This window comes from Spea bombifrons, chromosome 2 (genome assembly GCF_027358695.1).
Source record: "Spea bombifrons isolate aSpeBom1 chromosome 2, aSpeBom1.2.pri, whole genome shotgun sequence".
Lineage (NCBI taxonomy): Eukaryota > Metazoa > Chordata > Amphibia > Anura > Pelobatidae > Spea > Spea bombifrons.
The window spans coordinates 20,366,504-20,379,422 of NC_071088.1; the positions used below are offsets into that span (position 1 = coordinate 20,366,504).

Consider the following 12,919-nt stretch of genomic DNA (forward strand, 5'->3'; position numbering starts at 1 on the left):
GTGTCAAATATTACAATTAAATTGTTTATATCGGGCTCCGCCAAGCAGTCCTTCATCAGGAAGTTACAATGCACAATACATATTCTGTGTTAGTGTAGCCATCTATATCAAGAAGCTCACGTTCCGGGGAATCTGTGTGTCTTTGTTAATGTTCATGAAGCTATTCTGATTCTTTTCTTCATTGTCTCTGTTTACAGTTGAATATTTATTGAAATAGGAGCTGCACTGGATAAAGAAACAGAAGTATCGAGCCGGTTTTGGAGACCTTGATAAACCTTGTATTTTAAAAAGGATTCAACATGTTTAACTTGATGAAAAAGGACAAGGACAAAGATGGCATCAGAAAGGAGAAGAAAAAGGAGAAGAAAGAGAGGATGTCAGCAGCAGAACTAAAGAGCTTGGAAGAGATGAGTCTAAGAAGGGGCTTTTTTAACCTTAACCGGTCTTCCAAGAGGGACTCGAAGACTAAACTGGAGATTTCCAATCCCATACCAATTAAGGTGGCAAGTAGCACGGAGTTGAACCTCACTGATATTGACTCTGATAATATCAGTAATAGGGGTAGTGTCATCTATGATTCTGGACATCTGAGCACTGCCAGCTCCAGCGATGATTTGAAGCTAGAGGAAAGCAGCTTTAAAGGCAGTGTGCTTCAACGTGCAGCCAAATTTGGCTCTCTGGCCAAACAGAATTCTGGGATGGCTCAAATGGTAAAAAGGTTTTCTTTCTCCCAGAAGAGCCGAGATGAAAGTCTGTCTGAGACCTCCACTCCCTCAGAGCACTCTGCTGCTCCCTCCCCGCAGGTTGAGATTAGAACATTTGAAACGCAACTCAAACACAGTTTGCCTTCAGTACAGGTAACACCACCACACAATGCGCAAACCGCCGCTTCTGTGCCAGAAGTGGTAGGGAAGACCTTCCTGGCTGATCTAAGGTTGCCTTCAGTACTCCCACCACAAGCTCCAGTACCAAGGGAACTGGAACTGCAGAGAAGAAACACTGGAGACTTTGGTTTCTCGCTCCGTAGGACAACCATGCTAGACAGGGCACCGGATGGCCAAGCGTACAGGAGGGTTGTCCACTTTGCGGAACCTGGTGCTGGAACTAAAGATCTTGCCTTGGGCTTGGTTCCTGGTGACCGGTTAGTAGAAATTAATGGGCGTAATGTGGAAAATAAGTCTCGTGATGAAATTGTGGAGATGATCCGGCAGTCTGGGGATACAGTGCGGCTAAAGGTGCAGCCTATTCCTGAACTGAGTGAATTAAGCCGGAGCTGGTTGAGAAGCAGCAAAGGGCTGAGGAAAGAGGCTTTTGACGTAAGTATCATCTGGAATAATTTCAGTGTGCTGTGAATGTGACCAATAACTTTGTAGCTTTCATTTGCTGTATTTTGTACAGTTCTAGCTGCATCCCTAGAACGATTAACTGCCTTTAGTTTATTGAAATGATATACAATCTGCTACAGCAGTGCATTTTCACGAGTTGTCTCTCTCTGTAAGGATATTTGTATGTGTCGCTGGAAATTATGGGGAATTGCAGCTCCCGTGATGACCTTGTGCTTGGCACCACCTTGGTTTCCGTTCTGATTGCATGGTTCTGATTAATTTGTTCAAAAAGAAATAAATGCTTATATGTTGGTGATTAGGCCACTTGTCTTTGTTGAATGGAAACCAGTACTGTGTTTTACAGTTGTAAAGGAAAGAACACTTTTTGTGATGTAGTTCTGAATTATGTGTCGTTCAGCTTTTAACCCTTTGAAAGCCTGGGGAAAGGGCACCCACTGTAAAGCTAATCTCCTCTGACTGCCTGGGAACTCGGGAAATCTTCAGATAAATGGGCAGATTATTTGGGTTATGCCATCTGAAGTTGACACCTTTTTACTTTGATTTTGTTGTGTGAACATCTTATGTGGCTCTTTTCTCACCATTCTTGTAACCCTTTAAGTGCCAGACAAGTGCACAAATTACGTTCACCTCTTTTGGCACAAGCCTGCTGCTTAAAGCAGCCAGAATCGGTTTGTTAGGACCAAACCAAAAACGACATCTGCTGAATGCAAAATGAAAGCCGTACAAGCGATGATTTCAAATCCTTAAACACTTATGCTGTGTTATTGGGCTACATAATGCTACAAATCATCCAATTAAAAAAACAAACCATCTATAGCATATTGCCACTATGAACTAGGTCATAGTAGCAGGTTTAATATGGATGTTTGTAACCAATGAAGAATGTTTTAATTACAGCTTCAGTAAGAAAAGGTGGAGAAATTTGTATATACTATAAAGTCATTTTAAAATGAGGAACATGACGCATTATTAAGCAGACACCGGAGGATGTTTTGCAATTCACATCTGTCTGACTTGTCGGTGGAATCCTGCCATTCACATCAGTTTCCGTGGGTAGATAAATCATGGTTTTTAGAACAATGGAACCATGTGCCTGTTTATACACGAAAGTCATGTGACACACGAGCTTCTGAAATCTGCATCCAATTAGTGTCCATGATAAGCACGTGTCGCATTAAATCATCTGATTAACACAGCTGCGCACACGCTATAAAACAATGAATGTGGTTACGCCGTGCCAGCGCATCGTACAGTGCCAAGCAGCATCTGCCCATCAAGCTTCATCACATTCTGCCCAAGGCATTGTTCGTTTAGAAACAGAGCTGGTTTGTGTCCAGATGCTGTTAAGGGCATAGGTAATACTGCAGCTGCCCCCCCTGCATTCTGCCCCCCAGTATTGGCGCATACCCTCTCAAAGTTTTTTTTTTTTTTTTTTTTTATTTAAATACATTTAGAAGGAAAGTATATTTAATTCCTTTACAGACTGCAGTGCAGATTGACATGTAATTAATTGGTATTAAAAGTACTGCCCAGGGGCAAATAAGTGTCAATAACCTTTCTTTAATTTCTCCAGTCTGTCTTCACCTAATCTGACTCCTTCATCCACATTTAATGTGACTGAGAAGGCTGTTCTATGCCGAAGCTTCTTACGCCTTCAAAGTCTTGTAGGGACAGCTTTAACCCTTCATCCTGGGGGCAGACCGTGTTATATCGCAGCCCACAACAGATTATTTGAGCTGTGCTTGGTATCTAGGTTGGCCAACATACATTCTTCAATAGGGATTGTATAGGAAAAGCATAAAAAGAGAACCGAAAATGGGCAGACACCCCCCCCATCCACTGTAATTGAGCGGACACAACGCTGCTTGTTCATGTATTTGTCTGTGACAGCTGCAAATGTTTCATGGGTATATAACATATCATAGTCATTGATCTTGGTGAGTAAAACTGTAAACAACAAGACGTTTCAAACGAGTTGAAATAATAATAATAATAATAATAATAATAAGACACTGGCCCTGCTAGAACATCCTATAATTAAAAAAAACCCTTCCTCATATACCAGTGGAAAATGGGTATTTGGGTTAAGCCGTCGGTGTGGAATTGAATTCTTCACTCGCTTTTACATTTGAAGTAGAATAACCAGTTTGATGCGGGCTGCTGGACGTGCAGCGTATCCTAGTTGCTTACTGGAACCGGTCAGTGTCGTTTTACAATAACCAGACAGAACAGCTTCTGCAAAGGGAAACTGTCACAGATAACAGTTTATTGGAAAGGTAAACTATGTATAAATTCAGACTGACATAACCAAGCAGATCTCCAGGAGTCTAACAAGCTTCATATGACTCCAATGGAGCGGAGCCAGCCAACTGTGCACCCCGGCCGGACGTTCTACCCGTAACCCTGAACATTACTGACGGCTGACGTTCTTACGATGTATTGTGCATATGATGCGATTTAATATTCATCATTAGATGCAAAGCCTGTAATGATTATTATTTGATGGTAATCACCATTTAGCGAGCTGACAAATGTTTCCCTGCATGGCTAAACATTGTAAAAAAACAAAAAAAAAAACTGCCTGCATTATTATTATTATTTATATATTTTTATTTTTTTTTGAGGCATTGCACAATAAATGTAATTCTTGTAGTTAATGATTTATTTGCAAATGTATTACCATCCTCTTGTCCTTGAGTAACATTTTCATGGTGATTTATTGTCCATGGGTCACAAAACCCCTTTTGTTGTGCATTCGGGGTTCTATATTGCATCATCATGATCTATTTTATCTTAATAATGTCACTTCTGGTTTCCTTAAGTGAATCTAGAAATTGTTTGTTTGGGACCGGAGCTAGCAATTGAAAGTTGCACATCCAGACAATGCCTTTGCGTTTTGCGCTCCTTTTAGATTTGTTTTAGGGTGGAAAGCTTTAATAGATGGAATGTAGGGACTTGATAGCCACTTCTTCACAACTAAGCAGAACCAAGACTCTTAAGCGTCCTACAGACTTGTTGTTAAAGCTGGCACTTCCCTAGAGATAAATTTGTGTATTTACTGAGCCTTATCTCTGCAAGTACCTAGGATTTATTAATCTTACTGAAATATAGTAGACCAAGTGCAAGCAAGAAAGCTGGGTTTCTGGGAGTCAACTTCAGTTTTGCATTTATGAAGCAGGAATTTTGGCCAAACAATGCCTCCAGACAGCGGTCTCTGTTCCAGTTTGCATGTGCCCTTGGGCGGCCACAAATTACTAGCGTATAGCGTTACCTAGATGCTTGTGCTACGCACGCACACAAGAAATAACAAACTGGAAGAATTCTAGTAGTTCTTCCAAAACAGGAAATGCCACAACAAAGGTATGCACTTCTTACCGGCCAGAAGACAATCCTGAACTAATAGAAATTCTGGGAACCAAGAGGAAGGAAAAAAGATTTATGCTGCTTTTTGTACTCTGACGGATATTTTGCATAGACAACGGCCTCTATCTCTTCGGTTGTTATTTGTTGCCATGGCCAAAGAAGAGGCTTAAGCCCATGTTAATGTATTTCACGTGACTGGATATTGTGTTGATTGTTTTGTTGCCACTTTTTACTTTTTTTTTTTTTTTTTGTATTAAATAGCATTGCTGGCTCCAAAGGCCATGCGTTTTCGATGTTGCTGTTTCATTTAGTCCTCTGCGTTATTCTCAAATGTAGACATTATTCTTACTGTCTGCCATTGACTTGGTAAAGAACAATGATCCACATATATGAATGTGCATTTATGCAGTGGCTTCCTGATGCATATGCTAATATATTTGTTCTTTTAACCTTTATGAGAGTGAGGACCATGCAAGTTTGATTTTGAAAGACGAGGAGCCACATATGTGGTTTTAGTGACCTCTGCGTATATAAAAAAACAAAAACAAAGGAGGACTCTGCACATAAAAAAATGACAAAGTTTTATTACATGGCTATTGGGTACCTAATACCATCAGTGGTCTTTTGGACATATTTGCAGTGGTCTTGGTCAGGATAGGGGAAGACATGTTCTGCTTTGTCCTTTAGCACTACAGATGGCTCATTTGTGCATCTTCTGGTGGTCTGAAGGTCTTGTTTCGGCCAATGCTGAAGTTTAACGTTGACTGAAAAGCAATTCTTTGTGTTCTTACATGGAGTCATGTTTTTGGAAGCAAATGGAATAAAGGAAAACTTCTTAAACAGCCAGCGCAGAGCTGGATCCGGTCATGCTGAGATGTCTATTCACTGAAATAAACAAAGTATTTTTTCCCGTTCTTTTTACTGTTTGTCCTGTATGACTGTTCTCAGCATGTCTTTATGTAATGGCTCCTGCAAAGATGGGCTTTGTGTATTCTAGAGCAATGTAATCAGGAAGCCCTTGGCTTCTAAAAACTAAGCAATCACCACTAACTTTATTTTTATCTTTGAATAAATTGTTGATAAAATCTATAGGTTGTTTATACTTTAGATGGTCAATTAAAAAAAAGACTTCTAAATAATACGTCGTCTTCAGAAGTGTGACACATTGAAGAAATGTTTTATTACTGTTACGTTAAAACCTCTTTAACTATAGACACTATTATATTACGCTACAAATTCTGTAGAGTTGTTACAAAAGTGAATTGAAAACTAGCAACAATTATAGAATTTGACAATAATATTAACACAATTAAAGTAATTCTGGTACAGATGGAAAAGAAGGTCCTGCGCTTTCAAGCTTCCAACCTGGTTGGCTTGATTGCAAGTAGTAATGTGATATTTGAATGCCGTATCTAACTCTCTCTACTCTGCTTAACTGCTTTATGACATTGCTTATGAAGTCATTGTGTAGAAGAGTAGTAGCCCAATAGCTGGTTAAACTTAGAAAAGGCTCGGGGGACTTGGATGGCCTCACTATTTTTTGTTATTAAAAAAAACGCATGACATTCCTGATTGAAAAAAAAAAAAAAGTAGTTAAACCAAGTGCCCCCATATGTTATTTTTTGTTTTTTTTTCTCCTTCCTATTTTAAAAATCTAGTCTGAATTTAGAGTGATCCCTGCTTTCTTATACATGTAAAGCTACATATTGGGTACATACTTACTTCACTGTGTCCCTGGGAACTGCAGCATGCATAGTATCACAGGAGCCCCCTATAGTATATTGACGCCATCGTAATGTTGGGTCCCTCTCCCCAATGTTATATGGGGGCAGTGTGATGTTATGGGCCATTCTGCCCAAAAGATATACCCCTTGCTTAGCTATGGTTTTATTGTTCTACAATGCATTGTTTAAACTTGGTCTGTCTTTGCCAAATCTACAGGCTTTTAGATATTGCTTACAGAGGTCATCATCATCAAAGTGCAGCGTAATTATTACTGCTTGTTTATAAAGCATGAACATATTCTCCTGTATAGTACCATGGGGCTGATAAACATCAGAGAGGGAGAACATAATCAAACAGGGAAAGCATGTGCTGACTAGTCACTATTTTATATAAATGACATAGCCTCTGACAGCTGTGTAATAGCATATCACCAAGACTAAAGGGAAGGTCAAAATGTGACCATTAATAAAAGGAAGATTCCTCCCAAGAGAGCCCTTGGGACCGGCATTCCTTTCTCTTGACTAGGTCACTGTTTTCATTCCGAAGGTTTTTGTCCCAGAGTTTTGTACAATCATGTTGGAATTCATTTGCTGTCTTCTGTGCTCAAATTCCATGTGAAATGTGGAATTTCTAGCAAGATATCTCCATTAAGTTAAAGTGCATTAGTTTTACTTAGAGCCGAGTGCCTCATACATCATGTATAGGGAGACATTAAAATGTGCATCTGATTTATTATTATTATTATCTTTTATTTATTTATTATTTACTGGATATTGCGTTGCGTATTTAACATGCTGAATGGATATTCCTCGAAGCATCGCCGGCTTCTTACTTTTATCATTGGGCTATTTAAATGTCATGGCAATGAGTGCTGTGCTGACACAATGTGCTTAATACAGCGGCTTTCTAGGCAAACTCCATACCCAATATTAAGGCTTCGGATGGTGAATCTATACATTTTAGAAGGAAAAAAATATTCTTTCCTTGCAGATTGTTTCACCAAAGGCATCTTCAACATTCCTTATTACCACGTAATTGTGTTTAATTAAGCCAATACATTATTTCTTAGGTTAACTTTACTTCACTGCACTCTCTTCCCTATATTATTCATGCTATATATTTTCTGTCTACAGCTCTCCATTACCCGCATACAGTATCGGCATTATATATTAGTTGCATTCCCTTAGGAATTCTTATTATAAACAGTTACATTAGTTATGGACTATTTATATTTTTTTAAATTAAACTACTGAGGGTGGATTGTGGGTTGTAAATTCTGTCCAGATGCTATGAAATAAGTACTAGAATTGAGGGCGATAGAGGGAATATGGCAAAATGCTTTTATTTTGGTCTGGAAGAATTCAGAAATATTAATATAATCCTTGTAATCACTGGAAGAATATTCTTTCGATTAAGATCCTGTTAATTGATCCCTAATATGCAAAGCAAATAAACATTCTGATATTTTATCTGTTCCTCTGAAGGTTTAATCTTACAAAAACAGCACAAAAATGTTGAAGTCCCCCCCATTCTCTATGGCAACATCCTATCGGTGCCTGCTTTTGTGTCACATGACAAAAGAGTATTCCTGCCAAAAACTAGGAACGAGGCACAAATTTTACATGGCTAAAGATTTACGCCATGTAAATCAGCATTCAAAGGTACTTGGAATAATGTCTGCTTTTTACTAAAAATCATATCCTAACGAACTCTACACTAAGTGAGACAAGACTCGGGCCTACCAAGTTAATGGCAAGCGGTAAATGAAAGGAGCGGGGATGGGTTTAGGACTGGGAAGAACTAAGGAACAATATGTCTGTGTATAATAAGCGTGTGATCTGTTTTTAAAAAGTTTTGACTTATGTGTTGACCTGTTTAGTGATTCCTTAAAATTTGCACGGTGTTCTTTTGTAAGCGGTGCCCTGTTTGTTATAAATCCAAATGTGGCAATTGTTTGGTCATTGGGTTGTGGTATTTTGTGGCAAGTATTGTTGGCTTCCTTAATTAAAGCACTCAAAGTCGCTCTTTTAAAAGGTTTTTTTTTTAATAAGGGATTTAAGCACATCTTCCATTACTATAACAGCTTCTTCCATCATATCTGATTTCGTCATTACCCAAGAAATACAGTTAAATATTTTATTTTCAGTTTAGCGGCTGTCTCTTGGTGTGTCTCTCTTTTTAGTAGGCCCTGAGCAGCCCAAATCTACCATCTAGATTCTAACATGCCAGCAGCGTAATTAACATTACAGTGACGTACAAGAGGCTGTGAAATTGAACGTGATGTTTCATATTATTAGAGTATTTTATCAGATTTCCAGTGCTCAGGTCTCATTTCATGCAAGGATCTCTTTAACCTTTGCTGACCTTACAATCTTGCAATGAAGGGAGACCATCTGAAGCCACTTTTGTTGTATGTTTTTAAGTACAGTTGCTAAAGAAAAAAAGTGTTATCCCTTTTATTTTTCAACTTCTTTCCTCTCTGCATTGTTTCAGCAGGAGTAATGGCGGACCCGCAGAGCAGGTACTGCATGGGATGTGGCAGTGAGAACATCCGTCACTTTAACCTGCTTGTCTGCGTGTGTTAGTGTGCGTGTCTGCAAAGTAATATCCGCACTCCTCACTGTTATCACTGGGTGCGTCTGGCAAATCACTGTCCAAAATCTTCTGTCTCACACGTTCTAAGAATTCTGACACATGCATATGTTCGGGCTTGTGAATCTGTGCTTATGTGGAAGTGTTGGCACGAGTGTGCGTTGGAGATACAATGGCTATTCTTCATGTGGCTTCAGAGTGGGCAGCATGTTGCAAAGCACTGGTTTTTCTTTTGTTAATGTATTATAAGAATGTTAATTCTTGGTTACTGTAAATGGGAGCAGTGCTGTCCAGAAAGGTAAAGTCCTTGACACTCAGCGGGTTATGGAGCGTTTTTGTGTCTTGTGACTCATGAAAGGTAACCTCATTCCACAGAATGACATTCCTTTTTTAAGGGGTAGTAGAAGCATTGTTAAACACTCCTCTACAGACACCAGACAAGCCAGAAGGCTTGTTTTTTTTCCTCAGAAATCTTATGGTGCTGCCACAACCACAAGGGATTCTGGGTAGGCGCATGCAAATAAGGTTAACAATGATCACCTTTTGCCTCTATACATGGATCCCTTGAAAGTAATTACATCTGTCTTGTACAGCGGGCAAAGTGGATATAGATATATAAACTTTATATATGGACGATTTTGACTCCTATGCAGGAGAGAACTGGTTCAGCATTAAGTTCCTGATCGATCCTTAGTGCCGTCTGTAGCTTGAGTACAAAAGCTGATGCCCTCCGAACATCCATGTCAGACCGGCAGTGTGATGGGAGGACATGTTACTTTACATGTTAAAACAGATTCCCTGTGACTCATCATATAACTCCTGGGTGCCAGCTGTCCTGAGTTTGCAATGAGAGCCCTGACAAAATCATGTGTGGCTTTTTTTTTCCCGGCGTATAGTGGCAGTACCGTTGGGTTTGCTCTCTTCCCCGGGACAAACACTAAAAAAGATAGAAGAGGTTAAGCTCCACCCCCCCCTTACCCTATAACTGCACGTACCGGCGACCAGCAGTCAGTTCTTTTTTGTCCCGCAGGGACGAGCACTGGGGATTCTGCTCCATTCTTCTGCCTCAGCAGCTTGGATCCAGATCGGCCGGCACACGGGTTGTGTCCGGTGAAAGGGGGTTCCTGCAAGTCCGTTCGCTCCCCGGGTGGGAGCTCGGCTTATCTTTGCAGCACCGCGTTACAGAGTGAATCTGTAGCGGTGATTTGTTTCAAGCAGGGGAGGAGCATGCGCAGTACGGTGGAACGCACGCCCGGGTGGCTATGCGTTCCACTGATGATCCGGCCGTGCTACAGCGCATGCGCGGCTCGGATCATCCGATTTTGGCGCCAAATTCAAAATTGGCTGCCTATTTTATGCTGTGCAAACCTGTCTGACCACAAGAGTGTGTGTCAGGACAGGTTTCCGTGTTGTCTGAACCCCCCACACGGTTTTTGGTGATCTTTTTGATACGCCAAAAAATATGTTAACCTTCATCTCCAGAGAAGGATAAAGTGCCTTCGGCTCCTCCCTGAAAGGCTTCATGCATGTCTAAACAGTTGGCTTGCCTTGAATGTACCTACTCTCCCAAACGGCTACAGGAGGAGATGTGCCGGCAGTATTTAGCAGATATCCGGGCAAAAGAGAAACAGAAGGATATGCTGTCCTTTCTATCCTGGTTCCAGGATAATTTGTCTCAAACATTTCAAGCATTTAAGGAGGCTGCCAAACCAAGGGTGCACGACAATCGAAGTTCATCCACATCAGAGTTGTCGTCTGGGGAATGTTCGCGTTCATCTATGGATGTGTCCAGTTCTGAAGGTTCAGAGTCGGAATCCGGTTTTCCTTCGCAAAAACTGGGGAAATTTGTTACAGGAGTAAACCAGATATGGTTCAATCCAGAAGCTAAGAAAAAGGGTTTTCCAATTTTGCCTCACCTAATGGAATTTGCACAGCGTGAGGGGAAACATCCAAGTGATGTGTGCTTGTTTCTAGACACTTTTAAACATATTTTCAAGCTTTAAGATGACATCATGTGGGGAGAGCTTCCTAAGGGTGATGTCCAGATTGCTCAGTTGTCTAAGAAAACTACGTTGCCGATCGGAGAGGTTTCCGGCCTAAAAGATACCATGGACATAGGAGCAGAGACCGCTAATAGCAGAATCTTCCAAGGTCATCAAAGCAAAGCAACATCAGCTGGAGCAGCAGTAGCGAGAGCTCAAGGCTTATGGCTCCAGAAATTGAAAGCCACATTCTGGAGGATGCAGATAAGGATCTTTTTCACAACTTTTGGAGAATTTGAAGCTTTGTAATGAATTCTTGATGTCTAGCCTACATGGAACCGCAGGTATCCCTATTATAGGCAGAGATATTCCACGGCAGCGTGATCCTCACCGTAGGATAGATCTTTCTTTCAGAAACATAAAGATTCCAGATTTTTCCCTTAACAGCTAGACAAGATAGGGCAAGACGGTTCTGTCAAAGTGGGAGGTCGCCTTCAGACTACCAGCCATGGATCCGTCAGATTATATCAGAAGGCTACACCATAAAATTTTGCAGGTCTCCATGCAATTGTTTCCTAGTATCCTCTTACCCAGCGTTGAACAAGTATGCAGCGTTTATTATAGCAGCATCTACACTCCTCGAGCAGGGAGTTATAGAAAACGTTTCAAAGATACAGGTTCCTGGTCCCATAGCCGGGGCACTCTTCATCCTGTACCGGATCTGAAGTCCATCAACAAATATATTCCATATCAACACTTCCGTGTGGAAACCATCTCTTCGGTTACTCAAATGATTCAGAGAGAAGATTATGGGGCTTCCATAGACCTACAGGACGCTTACCTGCAGGTTCCAATAGCAGTAGAGTCAAGGAGATTTCTGAGATTTGCAGTGAAGACAAGCAAAGGTTTCCATCATTTTCGGTTCAAGGCGCTACCCTTCGGCCTATCAATTGCTCCAAGAGTCTTCACCAAGATTCTCACTCCGTTGGCGGCAGAACTGAGATTGAGGGGAATAGCTGTGGTTCCATATCTGGACGACTGGCTGATAAAAGCTTCATCCGCTGCACAACTTTTAACAGCTCTTCAAGTGATGATCACTCTTCTCAATGAACACGGCTGGCTTCTGAATGTAGCCAATTCACGCTTAACCCGACCACAGAGATCAAGTTTCTGGGGTTTCAGGTAAACTCAAGATCTCTACGCCTCTATCTTCCAATAGTCAAGGCCATACGCATTCGGCTAAGTGTCGCCGAGCTACAAGCGTATCCTCTCTGCTCTATCAGAAGGGTAATGAGCAGCTTGGGAGTTATGACTTCCACCATGCCGTCGATAGCCTGGGCACAGGCAAGAATGAGGCCTCTGCTATGGCACATTCTGTCACACTGGTCCGGGACCGACGAGGATCTAGACAAGTACATTCTGATATCTCAGGTTGTACTTCAACGACTAGAGTGGTGGAAGGTCAAAAGAAATTTGACAAGCGGACTGTCCTTCCAGCCTAAGCAGTGGCTGATAGTTACCATGGACGCATCCCAGACTGGTTGGGGAGCTCATTTCCAATTTCACACAGCACAAGGGAAGTGGTCAGTGCAGGAAGCGAGTCAATCGACAAACTTCAGGGAACTAAATGCCGTCTTCAAGGCTTAAGTACTCCTCAAACCGTGGATATTGAGCATCCCAGTGAAGATTCAATCCGACAACGCCACAACGCTAGCCTATATTAACAGACAAGGAGGTATGAGAGTAACCAGTCTCCAAAGTTTATGCACAAAAATCATGCTATGGGCACATGAAAATCTAGAAGCTATCTCGGCGGTCCACATCAGAAGTCAGAACAATGTACTGGCAGAAACAGATGTTCTCAAGCAGATTGGTCCCTTCATCCGCCTATTTTTCAAGGGTTGGTGGCAA

The 12,919-nt window shown here is 41.2% G+C and overlaps 1 protein-coding gene across 1 annotated transcript in view; it reads left to right on the plus strand.

The window, feature by feature from the left end:
- MYO18A (myosin XVIIIA) overlaps window positions 1–12,919 on the plus strand; it is a 141,624-nt gene that overhangs the window by 14,071 nt on the left and 114,634 nt on the right. The window contains exon 2 of the mRNA XM_053457050.1: window positions 198–1,316. Within this exon, the coding sequence (XP_053313025.1) occupies window positions 300–1,316 (1,017 nt within the window). The 5' untranslated portion in view covers window positions 198–299. The remainder of the gene's footprint in view (window positions 1–197; window positions 1,317–12,919) is intronic.